The sequence below is a fragment of the Rhamphochromis longiceps genome, linkage group LG16 (assembly GCF_057381845.1).
Source record: "Rhamphochromis longiceps isolate RC_006_pf linkage group LG16, R_longiceps_female_GT1.1, whole genome shotgun sequence".
NCBI classification, from domain to species: domain Eukaryota; kingdom Metazoa; phylum Chordata; class Actinopteri; order Cichliformes; family Cichlidae; genus Rhamphochromis; species Rhamphochromis longiceps.
In genome coordinates, this window is record NC_140572.1 from 39,847,785 (window position 1) to 39,864,357 (window position 16,573).

Below are 16,573 nucleotides of genomic sequence, written 5' to 3' on the forward strand. Positions count from 1 at the left end.
ACTCACCGAATGGATCTTTGCATGTGACTGGGTCCGACACAGGACCTGCCTCACTCTCGCCTATGTCATTGACAGCAACAATGCGGAACTGGTAGTCCGTATCTGGGGTGAGTCCAGGTAGAGTAAACATGGTGGAGGTTATCTTGGCCTCGTGACGGGACCATGTTTCAGCAGACACCACCTTGTACTCAACAAAGTAACCAGTGATAGCAGATCCTCCATCATCCTTTGGTCTGGACCATGCAAGTGCCACTGAGCTCTTGGTGACATCCATAATCTCTGGTGGGGTAGTTGAAGGCTCAGGGGAACCTGATTTGAAAGATGGGGAATTTTTTAATTGTTTCTGAATACAAGCCTGAAGGGTTTGAAAAAAACAAAAAACAAAACAAGGAATACTTACAGAGAGGAGTCATGGGTACCAGTGGCTGTTCAGACTTCAGGGATGCACTGATACCAAATGAGTTTTCAGCTGTGACCTTGAAGTGATACTCTGTTCCCTCCTTCAGGCCCTTAACAAGCAACTGAGTTTCAGTCACTCTACAGTCTACAGTATACCAGGCATTTCTGGTTGCCTCACGTCTTTCCACAATATAACCAAGGATTTCTGAGCCACCGTCATCAATAGGTGCCTTCCAGGACAGCCTGACAGAGTTGGCCTGAATCTCCTCAAAGACTATTGGTCCCTCTGGAGCACTTGGTCTGCCAATGACCTTCACCTTGATTTGGACTTTCTTCTTGCCAACCTTATTCTCCAGCAGGAGATCATAGACACCAGAGTCACTCCTCTCAGCTCCCTTGATTACAAGCTCACTGGCATCTTCAGTGGAGGCAATCATAGCCCTGGCAGACACTAAACCGCCATCCTTTGACCACTTGCAGGTTGGCTGAGGTTTACCTTTAATGGGTACAGATAATCTAAGCACTCCTCCGTAGCGGACCACGTACAGATCTTTGTATTTCAGCTCCAGGTCATATTCAGGAGATTCTGGAAAATATTGATACCAAAAGTTAGGTCCATTCTGTACTAGTTTTAGTTGTACACACATCATCTTGGAGAAAGTCTGTTTGTTCTTACCAAGCATCTCAGTCACAGTAACTGTTCCAGGCACTTCAGCGGGCTCTCCAGAGCCACCAGCATTGCAGGCCATCACACGGAATTTGAACTGCTCTCCTTGTGGCATGTTGGTCAGAGTGTACTCACAAATTAGAGATGGTGTGGTGTTGCATTTGATCCAGGCCATAGTGCCCACCTTCTGCATCTCAATCAGGTAACCATCTACCCTAGCGTCTCCCTCATCATCAGGAGGACTCCAAGCCAGTGACACAGAGGACTTTGTGGTATCAGTGATCCTTGGATTCTGAGGACAGCCAGGTGGATCTGGTTGGGGAACAGAACAATATCAGTATGTAGTCTGTTGCTCTTTTGTGACTTTCAATGTCAAGAGTCATGTCACACACATATGTCTAAAATTCTAGATTTATATCAAAATGTTGTCTTACCAATGGGATCTGTTGCCACTGCTGGTTTAGATGGCAGACTTGGCTTGCTAAGTCCTCTGGCATTGATGGCAGTGATTCTGTGTTCGTACTCAAGACCCTCGATCAGCTCAGTAGACCGGTATCTAGTCATGGTTACGGGGTTCTTGTTGGCACGCACCCATCTATCAGCCCTGACTTCTTTCCGTTCAATGATGTAACCAGAAACTTCAAGGCCACCATCCTCATCTGGCGGCTCCCAAGCCACAGTCATACCATCACGAGAAACATCGAAAACAACTGGACGTCCAGGTGGTCCAGGAACATCTGACGAGGGAAGGGAAAACATGTTACCACTGTTACCATCATATGTATCAACCAAATATAATATTTAAGGGAATGATAGCGGTCTTACTCTTCATGCTTCTGCAGGTGACAATCTCAGACTGCAGGAATTCTCCAGTGCCGTAATGATTCACAGCAGCTGCACGGAAGACATACTCATCTCCCTCGATCAGGTTATCAAATTTAAACATTGGTCGGCTGACAGAGTCAGAGACAGGCACCCAACCAGGTCTGTGGGCATCACGCTGCTCCACCACATAGCCACTGATGGGAGCTCCACCATCTCTGATTGGAGGATCCCAACTGCAAGTGACGGTGGTGGCATCAATCTCGTCAAACCTGATGGGTCCCTTTGGCTCATCAGGTTTAGCTAGTAAATAAAGTTTCATAAAATTAAACGTTACACTCACCTGAATGTACGTAAAGCTAAATGTTAATATTACCTATACCACTGCCAATACAGAAATAGCTAGACTTGACTTGGTAGCAAAAATATAAGCAATACTAAATCAGGGTTGGTTTCTTACAGAGAATGACGACTTTGATGAACTCAGTGATGACACCAACAGCATTCTTCACCTCCAGGGTGTAGTCACCAGTGTCATCGATGGTGGTGTCAGACATCGTCAGTTTGGTGAACTTGCCAGTACTCTTGATCTTGACACGGTCTGTGATTTTTATCTTGTTGTCACCAAAGTACCAGGAGCAAACAGGAGGAGGTCTGCCGATGATAGGCAGGTCCAGATCCAGGGTCTTGCCAGCCAGCACATTGACAACCTTCTGAGGAATGCCAGAGAAGTCCACTACTGGCATTACTGGAAGGGAGAGATTAAAATATAGTTAGGAAAAAGTGTAAAGTGAACAACAACTTTGTGAGTTTTTGTCAATTTTTCTTTGCCTTAAGCTGTAAAAACATTTTAACTGCAAGTAGTACAAGTTGGCTTTGTTTGTTACCTCTCTGTTCCTGTACAGTGACAGCTGCAACAAGTTCTTTGGGTTCACTGGCTCCTCGGCTGTTGATGGCTCTGATTCTGAACAAGTACTGCTCCTTCTCATTCAGCTTCTCAATGGTGTGCTCAAAGTCTGTGAGCTTCAATGTAGCCACCTTCATCCATTTGTCAGTACCAAACTTGCAGGCTTCAATGACATAACCTATCAGTCTGCTGCCACCATCATGTTCCGGTTTCTCCCAGCCCAGGGTGACAGTGCTCTTGGTGACATCGATCACTTCCAATTTTTGTGGTGGCAGAGGCACCTCGCAAACCAGGATGACATCTGGTGTCTCACAGGGCTCTCCAATACCATAGATGTTCTCAGGGAGAACACGGAAATAATACAGCATGCCCTCCATCAGGCCATCGATCTTGTAAGATGTTTTACTGCACTTGGCTGTGACTGTTTTGTAGGCTCTCATGGACGCTTCACGCCTCTCAATGATGTAATTGTTGACAGGAGCACCGCCATCCACAGTTGGAGCATCCCAAGAGATGGTTGCAGACTCCTTGGTCAGTTCCTTCATTTTGATTGGCCCAGTTGGTCCAGGAGTATCTAAAGAAAAGCACATACTTTACTCAAAAGGCCAGTTCATAAAAGTTTCTGTAACACATTAAAAAAAATCCATTCAACCTACCATAAACCTTGACCAAAATGCTGACTTCCTGTTTCCCGGCAGAGTTCTCCGCCACCAGAGTGTACCTGCCAGCATCGTAGCGGTTGACTTTGTCAATAATGAGAGTGGTGGAAGTGTTGGTGACCTCAATGAAGCCTCTGTTGTGGAGGTCAACACCAGGCTTGCTCCACGTTATTGTAGGAGCAGGACGACCAGTGACACGAACAAATAAGCGAAGGGAGCCACTGGCCCGCAAGCAGATAGTTTTCTTAAGGTCATCGTGGAGCTCGAAGTCAGGAGTTTCTGTGTGAGGTGACAATGACAGGTTTGTAATCTTGGTGATAAAGTAATGTCAAAGTTACCATATCTGGAAAGACTTGCAAATAAACTGTAGTGGAAGAAGAAATGGCACAACAAAATCAAATGCAAATGCATTTAAGTTTATGCTTTTCTAAAGTTTTACTTACCAATTCTCTCCACTGGCTCGGTCTCAGCACATGGGTCACTGAAGTCTCCTGTACCATTAATGTTAATGCCGGCCACTCTGAAGCAGTACTTCTTGCCTGCTGAAAGTCCGGTTACTACATACTCTGTGGTACGCAGGGTCTTTTCATGGGCCTTCTTCCATTCTTCTGCTCCCACTTCCTTCATCTCTAGAATATAGCCAATCACATCAGCTCCTCCATCCTCTACGGGTCGGGACCAGGCCAGGCTGATGCTGTCAGCGTGTGTGTCAGTGATACGAGGAATAGAAGGAGGAGCAGGGGTACCTGAAGGAACAGCATAAAAAGATATAGTAGAGATATCATGATGCATTCACTGATAATTCAATATAAATGGATAAAAATGTGGAAGTTTTTGTTACTGAACAAACTCGACTTACATGTTGGCACTCTGCAGACAACATATAGAGAAACCTCGCTGGGCTCACTTTCTCCAGCCTTGTTGATGGCCGTCACTCTGAACTGGTAGATGTTGCCTTCAGTCAAACCGGACACTTTCAGCGTGGTGTCTAAGTGAGCACCATCTCTGTTCACCTTCACCCAGCGAGCACTCTTTCTCTCACGTCTCTCGACTAAGTAATGGATCAATGGGCTACCTCCATCGCTCTCTGGTTTCAGCCACTCAATGGTGGCAAAGTCCTTTCCTGATGCCAGGATCTCTGGAGCACCAGGAGGAGATGGCACAGCTGCAGGAGAGATGACAGGTGATGCAGAGTTAATTTACAAAGAATCTAGAGTAACTATTGTTGCAAATCAAAATACATCAAAAACCTTTTGATTATATGGAGGCACAAACCTGACAGCTTCTGTATCTCCATTTACTTTTGTTTAGCGTAAGAAAAAAGAAATACTTCTGGGACAGGAAAATGAAACAGACTTCCCTCTTTCAGTGGTGGGATGCATTAATACCATAAAAATGATTGCACTATCTAGTATCTCAACATTTTTCAGTTATCAGTTCAGCATTCCTCAGTGCTTTCCAACAACTACAGTGGACATTTAAGCCTGCACCCTGTTACAACATAGGCATAGTTGTTTAGGACTCCACTGCACAGCAAAAACATCACACAGCTCCTTAAACTGTCGGGACATTTACTGTCCTTCTTTAAGAAGCTGGGTTTTTAACTTCACACCATCCAGCAAAACTTGAATGGTGCATTTTCAGATGTATTCTGGGTAGACTGGGAAGTGAAGTGTGAATAAAAGTTTGAAAAATACCAAAACTATCACCTTGAATGGTCAGCATACTCTAATGTAATTCAGTGTTCACAGACTGTATTTTTCCCACTATATGAGATTAAATTACTTCTCGCCTCGTTTGCCAAATGTTTAACAGCATCTGTATCTCACACTTTATGATGCCAGGGCATTTTCTGACCCACACTGTTCAATCCTGGAAATCTGAAACAGACCTAATGTGGGTGAAGGAATTAGGAAATGTATTACAGATAGTCTTTGTCAAACAAAGAAAATCTGGTTACCGATCACCAGTCTGATTGAAAACTTGAAATGAATGTGTATTGGTACTACCAGTACTTGTGGGTTTCTCTTGTAGTTTTTTGTGTAACATTTAAAAAAGCAGCGCTCGGATTGTACGATGATGTCAGTAACTAACTAGGTATTGTTTCATAAGGATGTGGCTGTTATACTTACTAAAGGTGTTTCTGGCGACCATGGGCTCTGACTGGAGATAGACTCCAGGCCCGTACTTGTTGACTCCCCGCACCCTGAACAGGTACTCTGTGTTTTTCATCAGCCCGGTGATGTTGCAGGTCAGTTCCTTGCATTCGGCATGCATTATTACCCAGTTAAGTCTGTTTGTGTCACGCCTCTCCACAATGTAGTGAGAGACGTCATCACCACCATCTTCAAGAGGAGGCTTCCAGCTCAGAGTGCAGGATTCCTCTGTTATCTTACTGATCTCAATGCTGCCCTCACAAACTCCAGGTGTGTCTGAAAGAAAGCCAGATGTACGAATGCTTAGATGCTAGGATGTTCAAAATTAACACGTCCAGTGTAATTTGTGAATGCATTAAAATAAATGGTTAAAAATAAAAAGCCACTCACCAAGCACTTTGACATTGACTTCTGCAGTTTTGGTTCCACTTACATTCCTGACTGTGAGGATGTATTTTCCAGTGTCATCTCTGTCACAGAATTTGATGATGGCCATGGCTCTAGTCGGGGTATACTGCAAGTGGTACTTTTCACACAAGTCCAGCTCTCTGTTACCCTTGGACCAAGAAGCCTTAGGATCAGGTCTTCCACCCACTGCAGCATCCAGAACCAGGTCTGAACCAGCCCGGACCATCACAGTTTCAGAGAGCAGCTTGCTGTCAAGCTGGGCCTTTGGAGGCTCTGTCAAGTGGTTATGAAGTACAGGGTTTTGAAACTTTGTTTAAACTGAATTGACATGTCTTGAAAATATTTTGGTCTTGGTTTGGTTGTCTTGATGCATGCTCAATCATCCAGGTAAGTAAATCCCCAAAAGTTGATTCTGTTCATCTGGACGTTTTCAGTAGGAGAAACGTTTTGTCTTATAAACAGTACATTTGCATAATGGCTGAAACTAGCACCACTGAGTCAAATGTACTGGTTATAAGATTGGGGAAACCTGCAGTCAGCTGAGACTGAAGGAGTCACCTGGATGAGTGACAAAATGTTTCTCCCACTGAAAACGTCCAGATGAACAGAATCAACTTTTGGGGACTCGGTTTGATTGCTTACACTGATTTAGCAGAAAACACAAGTTTCATTTTACTGTGAATTTATTTTGTGGCATGTTGATGAAACTGTGTCATGGTCTCAAATCTTACCAAAGTCAGTTTTGCACTGCACAGAGCCGGTGGACTCAGAGGGTCTGCTGAAGACCTGGTTGGCATTCTTAGCAATAACCCTGAACTCGTAGGGCTCTCCCTCTCCCAGCGCAGTAACAGTATAGAAGTTGTCAGTCACGTTGGTGTAGTTACACTTCAGCCAGCGGCCCTCGCCAGTCAACGTGTATGGCTTGCGTTCAATGATGTAGCCCACAATTGGACTGCCACCGTCATACAGTGGAGACGACCACTTCAGGGATACTGTGGTCCTTGTTACGTTGGTGACTTCAGGCTTACCTGGTGGATCTAAACAACAAATCAACAATGTTTGTCAGACATTTTTGTCTAAAAACATATTAATTTAGTAACTCTTCATGGTGTGATACTAAACTCACCAACAGGGTTTTGAGCAACTGCTCCCTTTGAGGCCTCACTAGCTTTGCTCAGTCCAGCACTGTTCATGGCATAAACCCTGAACTGATATTCCAGGCCTTCCACCAGACCTTCCACCTTGTAAGAGCACTCAAAGCAAGGGATCTTGTTCTCCCTCACCCACAGGATATTGTTCCTTTCCTTCTTCTCAATCCAGTAACCAGTCACCTTGCTTCCACCATCATGGTAGGGCTCCTCCCATTGCAGTGTCATTGTATTAGCAGTGACATTAAAGATTATAGGCTTTGTCGGTGGACCTGCAGGTGCTGTGATCAGAAATTAGGTATTGCTGTTTTATTCAAGTTCAACATAAGAATCTTATGGAATAGGATGGAAATGAATATTATAAATTCATAAGCTCAAAAGTAACATTATAGAGTAACACTTACTGTAAGGATGCTCAGCGACAATAGTCTCAGACTCAGTGGACTTGCTGACACCAAATCTGTTTTCTGCAGAGACCCTGAATGTGTACTGCATGTATTTGGTCAGGTTACTGACGTGGAGAGAGGTGCGCTTCACGCTGGAGTTGATGAGCTGCCAGGCCGTTGAGCCAGATTCACGCTTCTCTACGATGTAGTTGGTGATGTCAGTGCCACCATCATCTTCTGGTGGATGCCAGTTAACAACACAGGACTCAGAAGTAATTGATGAGATTTCTATTGGTCCACTTGGAGGACTGGGTCTGCCTGTGACATTAACTTCAATAGTAAACGTTCTGGTTCCTGCCACATTCTCCAGAGTCAGATGGTATTTCCCACCATCTCCTCTCATGGCCTCCTTAACTGAGATACTGGTTCTGTCCTTAGTAACTTTGATTGAGACTCTGTCTGTGTTTTTCAGTCTCATTTCCTCCAACTTCCAGGTGGTCTTAGGAGCAGGTCTGCCACTGATTGGAACATCGATGGTGAAAGTGCTTCCAGACCTGCATGTGATGAGCTGGTTGGTGATTTCACTGAGGTCAGCAGCAGGTTCAATGTGAGGCTCTTTGACCAGCACAGGAGCCAGAGTTTCCTTGGGCTTGCTATAACCAGCTTCATTCTTAGCCTTCACACAGAAGTCATATTCATCACCCTTGTTGAGCTTTTCGACAACATAGGTCAGATTTTTGGTGTTGCCAACAACTACCCATTTGTCTGTACCTTTTGGCCTAGCTTCAATGACATAACACTGAATGCGACTACCGCCATCATGCTCTGGTTTCAGCCAGCCTAGTGACACAGAGTTGTCTGTGGTGTCGAGGATATCCAGTCTCTTTGGAGCTGATGGTGCTGCAGTGGCAATGACAGGCTCAGTCAGCTCAAATGCCTCACCCACACCGTGCTGGTTCTCGGCTGAGACTCTGAAGAAGTATGGCACTCCTTCCAGCAGGTCCTGTATCTTTAGGTAGTGCTGTGTGCATTTGCTACCGGACTGCTGCCAAGTGCGGCGGCTAGCCTCACGCCTCTCAACAATATAGTGATGGATTCTGGCTCCGCCATCATTAAGAGGAGATTTCCACATAAGTGTGACTGAGCCTCTGGTCACCTCCATGAAGGCAACAGCCTCTGGAGGTCCAGGAGTGTCCATGACTTTTACAACAAATGTAGTAGCCTTGCTACCACTGGAATTTTCTAGGTTTACAGTATATTTGCCAGTATCATTTCTAGAGCAGTTTTCAATGCTCAGAGAACTGTAACCATCAGTAGTTGTTACCTCTGACATGACACTGAGCTCTCCTTCCTCCTTCACCCAAGTGGCAGTAGGAATAGGCTTTCCTCTGAAGTGGATGCCCAAGCACACTGAACCTCCCGCTTTGACAATGTGTGTCTGCTTAAAGGCAGCATCAATATCTACCTGTGGCACTGTTAGCCTATCTACTGCCTGAGCAGGCTCTGGAATTTCCTTGTCTTCACCTCTACCCACATGATTGACAGCTGCAACACGGAATTTGTACTCAGCCCCTGTCTGCAGACCTGTCACCACATAATTTGTTTCAGTTACAAGCTCCTCATTTACTCTCTTCCATTCCACCTCTTCTCCCTTCACCATTTCAATTATGTAGCCAAGAATCTCCATGCCTCCATCGTCAGCAGGCTTGGTCCATTCCAAACTGATGGAGGTACTGGTGGAGTCCGAAACACAGACCACTGATGGAGCGCAAGGTATATCTTTTGGCTCAGCGGCTTTGATGGGTAAAGAGATGTTGCTAGGAGTTCCAACACCAGCATCATTTACAGCCATAACACGGAACTCGTATTCCATATCCTCTGTCAGGTTGATAACCCTATGTGCACAGTCAGTAATAGGCTTCTTGGTGATCACCTTGTAGAACCGGACAGTCTTCTTTTCACGTTTTTCCAGGATGTAATAATGAATCGGGCTTCCTCCATCAGATTTTGGAGGAGTCCAGGACAAGGTGATGCTCTCTCCTGTAACTTCAGTTGCATCAGGAGTGCCTGGAGCATCAGGAGTGGCTGGGGAAACAATTTTAATAGTGAGTGGAAATGACTAAATAAATGTAATATAGATTTGAAAACTTCCATATGTTGATTTTTAAAACCTTCCAAAATGACAACTTACTGTATTGCATCTGTGCAATGATGGGACTGGATTCCAGAGGTCTGCCAACTCCAAACTTGTTAACAGCAGAGACCCTGAATTGATACTCATTAGTCTTAATGAGCTTGGTTGCGTGGAAGGTGCACTCCTTACATTCATCAGACACCAATGCCCACGAAATCTTGGCTGTCTCACGCTTCTCAATGATGTAATGTGAAATCTCAGAACAACCATCTTTCTCTGGTGGGTTCCAAGACAGACTGCACTTGCCCTCTGAGATGTTACTGAAAGTGATCGGTCCAACAGGCTCGCCAGGTGTATCTGTGTCAAATAGTTGTGAGAAAGTTAAGTTAGAATACAAATGAATAGAATGGTAAATATTGATACTGAAGTATAGGGAGAAAACTTTCAAAAATGCAAACCTTGGACTTGAACAAGGATGTTTTCCTTTTTGGTTCCAGACCCATTGGTAGCTTCCACAGTGTAGCGCCCACAGTGTGAACGATCAGCATCCCTGACAAAGAGGGTGCTGGATCCAGGAACTGTAATAATGTCCATCATCTTTTTTGTAATCTCCACACCTTCTCGGAACCAGACAACTTTGGGAACTGGGCGTCCAGTGATGGTCACCTTTAGCCTGATGCTGTCTCCTGCCTTGACTGTCAAACCTTCAAAGTACTCTGGGCCAAACTCAATGTTTGGAAGAGCTGGTTTGGGAAAAAAGGCATTAGTTTACAGCGGGCAGCTTTAGTAAGCTATGTAGAGGTAATTCTTGGAAAAATGAGCTGAGGAAAACATGGGTAGCAACCAAGGGAAACAAAAGCATTGGACTTCAACTATACTATTTACCCTTTAAACTCTGATTTAATGCTTCCCCAATATCTACACTGTCCAAGCTCTTTCCTGCTATTACTCACCATTTTCATTTCTGACAGCAATCATGCCAGAAGAGTTGGATGGAGGACTGACAACACCCATGGCATTTCTGGCAATGACCCTAAACTCATAGCGTTCATTTGTTGCCAATCCAGTGACGGTATACTGACAGTCGTGCACATCAGTCAAGTTGGCCTTGAACCAGCGTCCATGTCCTTGGCGTTTCTCGATATTGTATCCAACAATCTTGCTACCGCCATCACGTTTGGGTGCATCCCATTTCAGTGACACTGAGTCACTAGTCACATCAGTGTAATCAGGCTGGCCAGGAGGATCTGAAATGCATAATGCACCTTTTAACTCTTTGCCACAGTGTTTTTATTCCGACAACATTTTTCTCAGATTTTATACATAACATGCAAAATTTCCAGCATGTTGTATTTTTCTAGTGTAACAAAGGGATTTATGTCATGGTCTGAATTAATACTCACCAACTGGACTGACGGCCATGATTGGTTTGCTCTCATCACTCATTCGGCTGAACCCAGCATCATTCTGTGCATAGACTCTAAAGGAGTATTCAAGGCCTTCAATGAGCTCCAAAATCCTGTGATCTGTTTCTTTGATCAACATAGTGTTCACCTTTTGCCACATAATGCTATTCTTCTCCTTCTTCTCCACATGATAGCCCTGAATAGGGGTGCCACCATCATAGATAGGTTTCTCCCATTGAATGGTCATACCATCGTTGGTAACATTGTATACAATCGGCTTGCCTGGTGGGCCTGGTGGTCTGAATTGGTGCTTGGCAATAACCATTTGCGAAAGCAGAGGCTCGCTGACACCATACCTGTTTTCAGCACACACTCTAAACTGGTATTGGACACCTTTGATAAGGTTGGAGACTTTGAATTGAGTATCCTGTACACTGGAGGAGGCCATCTTCCAGTCATTTTGGGAGGTATCACGTTTCTCCACGGTGTAGCAAGTTATGTCTCCACCACCATAGTCATTTGGTTCATCCCATGAGATCATAATGCTTTCTGCTCTCACTTCGTCCAGTCGGATAGGTCCAACAGGCTTTGATGGTGGTCCCAGTGTGATGACATGGATGTGGAAGGATTTCCTGTTCACTTTGTTGTCAAGGGTTAAGGTGTATTTGCCCTCATTCTCCTTCTTCACATTCTTAATCATTAGGGTGGCTTTGTTTTCTGTTGTCTTGAAGCGTACTTGATCACTCTCTTTAAGCGGCAGGCTGTCCTTCATCCAAAGAACAGAAGGTCTGGGTTTGCCTTTGTATGGCAGTTCAATGTGCACATTGTGACCCAGGCGAATGCTGATGCTACCATGTGGATATTCTGTAAGGTCTGCCTCTGGTGTAATAATGTAGTCAATGACCTTGATAGGTCCAATTTCAACAAAATCTCCATGTCCTTTCTCATTCCTGGCAGCAACTCTAAAGAACATGTTCGAGTGCTCCTTCAGTTTCTTTACCTCAAACTCACACTGTCTGCTTGTTCCTCCTAATGACCAATCTTCATTCTTGACCTTCTTCTCAATAATGTAGTCAGAGATTATACTACCACCATCGTAATCTGGTTTAAGCCACTGGAGAGTGATGGAGGTCTTTGATGAATCTTTCATTGAAACCTCCTTGACTGGGCCTGGAGTTTCTGTAGCCTTAACAGGTTCATGTGTTTCACATGGATCACCGATACCATTCTCATTCTCTGCTAAGACACGGAAGAAGGAGGATGTCTTTTCAGAAAGATCTTCAATGGTGTATGTTGTGTCTGTGCATTTGTTTGTCACCATAGAGTATGATCTCTTGGATGAGTCTCTCTTCTCCACAACATAGTTAGTAATCTCTGCACCGCCATCAAGAAGTGGGGCCTCCCAGCAGAGAGTCACCTTTCCACGGGTCACCTCCTTCAGGACCAGGTTCCTGCACTGAGCTGGGGTGTCTTGGACTTTGACAGACAGAGTCACTGTCTTGGGCTCACCCACACCATTCTCTATCTTTACTGTATATTTTCCAGTATCAAGCTTGGTCACCTCACGCATAACAAGGACTGTGCTTGTGTCTGAATGGTGGAATTCATATTTGGGATCGTGGTCAATGCATTCTTCTCCCTTGCTCCAAGAGGCAGTGGGCGCAGGTCTGCCCTTCAATGGAACAGACAGCTCAACATCCTTGCCGGCCTTCACAATGTAGTGAGTTCTCATGGCAACATCAGAGTCAATCTGGGCCTCCTCTGGGAAGGGAGTATATAGAAGGTCATACAGGGGAAACTATATGTGGGCAACATGAATACAAAACAAGAAACACATGCTGTACACTGAAGACACGATTTATTTTATTTTCAATAAGTAATGAATTTACCCAGGATGTCCTTAGCCTGCACTGGTTCAGTCATCTCCAGAGGCTCTCCGCGACCAGCACAATTGACAGCAGAGACTCTGAAGAAGTAGTTAACATTTGGTTTTAAATTGTGGACAACATATTCTGTTGTTTTAACCTCTCCTTTGGAGGTAATCATAGCCCATTCTTTTTCTCCCTCCACAAGCTTTTCCACCATGTAACTTGTGACCTCACTTCCTCCATCCCATTCTGGCTTGGACCAGCCCAAAGTGATGGAAGTCTTGGTAGAGTCCACCACCTTTAACTTGCAAGGCTCATCTGGTGGATCTGTAAGTACCATGTATTTGTTAAGTGGAGTGTAGATTAGTAATCATTACTTTTGTGGTAAATCTGTGAATCTAAGTGTACTTACCAACTGGGTCAGCAGCCTTATAATAGTCTGATGCATCAGAAAACGGTCCCTCTCCGGCCTTGTTAATGGCACACACACGATACTGGTATTCATTTCCTTCTGTCAAGTGATAAACTGTCTGTTTGGCGTCAGTGACAGGCTCTTTATAAACTCTGATCCAGCGCAAGCTCTTCTTGTCTCGTCTCTCCAGGTAGTAGCCTGTCACTGCACTGCCTCCATCCACACCTGGTTTGCCCCATTCCACCACCATAGTGGACTTTGTAATGGTGGTCACCTCAGGGGTATGAGGCTGCCCAGGAGTGACTTTAAGAACAGACAATAGGTATGTTAAGATCACATAACAGTGAAGTTAATGACAAAAAAGCCTGATAAAAATAAAATGTGTTAAAAAGAAGAAGAAACACAGAGGATAGCTGCTGTGGATTCCATGCCACTCTAGTGAAACCTACCAAAGGCATTCTTAGCGATGACAGACTCTGACTCCAGTGGTTCTCCAACTCCATACTTGTTAACACCCATTACACGGAATACATACTCATTTCCACGGACCAGCTTGCCAACAGTAATGTACGTCTGTTCACACCTTTCAGAAACTGTTGACCACACCACTCTACTGGTTTCACGTCTTTCAACAATGTAGTGGGTGACTTTGGAGCCTCCCTGGTCACACTCAGGCACAGGTTCCCAGCTGAACATAATTCTTTCTGCTGTGATGGAGTTGAAGTTAATAATGCCAGCTGGGGGTCCAGGTTTGTCTAAGGAAAGATAAAAAATTAAAATAACATGGATGGATGAGATGATGGAGGCTTTATAGTCTGGATTTAAACTGGTTAGGAATTCAGATGTAAGGAAATGTGAGAATCAATAACTTATAAATACCTAGGATTTCAGTTCTGATGGTTGCAGATGCTGACCCCAGAACATTCTTAATCTTGATCTCATATGAACCTGTGTCATTGCGAGTTGCATCCTTGATCAGAACAGCAGAAGAGTCCGTTGTGCTTTCAGCAGACACAGTGGAGGTTGTTACTAGCTCCTTTCCATTCTTGAGCCACTCAATCGTTGGTAGAGGCTTGGCAATAATTCCTACTCTGAGCTTAACTGTAGCTCCAGCTTTGTACTGAACTACATCCAGGTACTCTGGAGGAAGGTCTATAGCTGGGGCACCTGTGACGAGAAACATTTATACAAGTGTATAAATAAAATTATTACAAGTAATTAATAAATGTCCATATAATTTTGGATTATATGCTCACCACATGCATCAACACAAGTCACTGGTCCAGCAATGAGAGATGGATTGCTGACAGACCCAACTGCATTCTTAGCATAAACTCTGAACTCATAAGACTCATCCTGGGTCAGTCCAGATACAGTGAAACCCATCTCAATGATGTTTGTAAAGTTGGCCTTCACCCATCTGCCGCTGGGTGCCTCCCTCCTTTCTACACTGTAACCAGTAATCTTACTGCCACCATCATATGGAGGCCTCTGCCAGGCCAGACTGACCGAGTTCTTCGTGACTTCGGTGACATGAACATTTGCCGGGGGTTCTGTGTTATTAAAGTGAGAAAGATCAAAGTTTAATAAAGTAACTGCAAAGATTTTCAGTTGTAAGCTCATATAATTAAGGCATAAAACTGCAAAAATTAAATACTTAAAATACTGACCACAGGCATCAATAGCAAGCACTTCTTCTGATGTTTTGCTCATTTTTCCAATACCAGCAGAATTTTCAGCTGCCACCTTGAATTCATAGATAAGACCAGGGCAGATGTTTGTGACACGCCACTGGTCTCCTGGGATTGGGGTCTTATTGATTTTCTGCCAAAGGATGCTGGTCCTCTCTTTCATCTGGAGATGGTATCCAACTACAGGGTTTCCACCATCATTGACTGGCTCATTCCAGCAGACTGTGAGACTCTCTCTAGATACATAGCTAACCCAAGGTGTGGATGGAGGTCCAGGCACAGCTGTTACAGAACACACTCTTGTTAGAATACATTAACAAAGATGCCTTGTTCATAAAACAGAAGAATTGGAATTGAAGATACAGGATAAAGTGGCTTACTGTATGGAAGCTTTATCATGACCGGCTTGCTGTCAATATGATCACTGATGCCATAACGATTCTCAGCCTTAATTCTGAACTGGTACTCCTCTCCTTTAGTCAGCTTAGTCACCTTGATCTCACTTCTGGCAATGGTAGTCGACACCTCTACCCAGGCAGGAGTGCTGGTTTCACGTTTAAGAACAACATAATTCGTAACAGGACTGCCACCATCGTACTCTGGAGGAGTCCATTTCAGACACACTGTGGTCTCTCCAACTTCTCCAATCTGAACTGGACCAACAGGAGGTCCAGGTCTGTCCAGCACAACGAAGATAATGAAAATCTTGGTAGTACCTCCTGCATTTGAGGCTGTGATTTCATATTTGCCAGCATCCACTGAAACACTTTCATTTAGGGTGATGATTAAACTATCTGGAGTTACTTCTGTCAGCAGCCTCTTGGATCCCTTAATGACAATATTGTTCTTGGAAACAGTGACCTTTGGCATGGGCCTGCCAGTTAATGGAATCTCAAAGGTCAGATTGGATCCTGCTCTTACATAAACTGTATTCTTGGGGTAGTTCTTTAGGTCAAACTCTGGAGCCTCTGTTGGAAAAGAAAAATAATAACACAGGACTGTGGTAAGACATGGCAGCTTAGTAAAACAATAATAATGTTTATTATTTCGGAAATACCATAGCTTTTAAAAACTTGCCCATTTATATAAATTAGGATTATTATAATTATTATAATTAGGATTAATTATACATAGACATAGCATGTCAGAAATGTACATTATATAATATGTGTAATCTGAAAAGTTTAAAGTAAAGACAGCAACAATACCGTGTATTTCCTTGACAATAACTGGAACGATCATCTCCTTGGGTTCACTAAGTCCAGCATGGTTCTCAGCACGGACTCTGAAAAAGTACTCAGCACCTTCCCTAAGGCTCTTGATTGTGTGAGTCAAGATCCTCACAGTGGCACATTTCACCCATTTGGTCTGTCCTTTCTCCAGGGCATCAATAAGATAACCAGTGACTCTGCTTCCGCCATCATATTCTGGTCTGGTCCAGGCAATAGTAACACTGTCCTTGGTAACATTTGCAACTCCAAGTTTCATAGGTGGACTTGGTACCTCTATA

General features: G+C 44.2%; 1 protein-coding gene across 17 annotated transcripts in view; it reads right to left on the bottom strand.

The window, feature by feature from the left end:
* LOC146651703 (titin-like) overlaps positions 1-16,573 on the bottom strand; it is a 175,950-nt gene that overhangs the window by 10,645 nt on the left and 148,732 nt on the right. For all 17 annotated transcript variants that reach the window (XM_085384072.1, XM_085384056.1, XM_085384059.1 and 14 more), the window contains 27 exons: positions 16,272-16,568; positions 15,444-16,031; positions 15,043-15,345; positions 14,629-14,925; positions 14,252-14,539; positions 13,822-14,127; positions 13,373-13,675; positions 12,982-13,287; positions 11,090-12,853; positions 10,640-10,933; positions 10,145-10,429; positions 9,744-10,043; positions 7,571-9,637; positions 7,145-7,447; positions 6,750-7,055; positions 6,001-6,291; positions 5,587-5,886; positions 4,314-4,619; positions 3,898-4,200; positions 3,452-3,733; positions 2,776-3,369; positions 2,349-2,636; positions 1,892-2,191; positions 1,501-1,803; positions 1,076-1,378; positions 401-985; positions 7-309 (listed from right to left, as the gene is read on the bottom strand). In XM_085384072.1, coding sequence (XP_085240198.1) covers positions 7-309; positions 401-985; positions 1,076-1,378; positions 1,501-1,803; positions 1,892-2,191; positions 2,349-2,636; positions 2,776-3,369; positions 3,452-3,733; positions 3,898-4,200; positions 4,314-4,619; positions 5,587-5,886; positions 6,001-6,291; positions 6,750-7,055; positions 7,145-7,447; positions 7,571-9,637; positions 9,744-10,043; positions 10,145-10,429; positions 10,640-10,933; positions 11,090-12,853; positions 12,982-13,287; positions 13,373-13,675; positions 13,822-14,127; positions 14,252-14,539; positions 14,629-14,925; positions 15,043-15,345; positions 15,444-16,031; positions 16,272-16,568 — 12,165 coding nt within the window. The remainder of the gene's footprint in view (positions 1-6; positions 310-400; positions 986-1,075; positions 1,379-1,500; positions 1,804-1,891; positions 2,192-2,348; positions 2,637-2,775; positions 3,370-3,451; positions 3,734-3,897; positions 4,201-4,313; positions 4,620-5,586; positions 5,887-6,000; positions 6,292-6,749; positions 7,056-7,144; positions 7,448-7,570; positions 9,638-9,743; positions 10,044-10,144; positions 10,430-10,639; positions 10,934-11,089; positions 12,854-12,981; positions 13,288-13,372; positions 13,676-13,821; positions 14,128-14,251; positions 14,540-14,628; positions 14,926-15,042; positions 15,346-15,443; positions 16,032-16,271; positions 16,569-16,573) is intronic.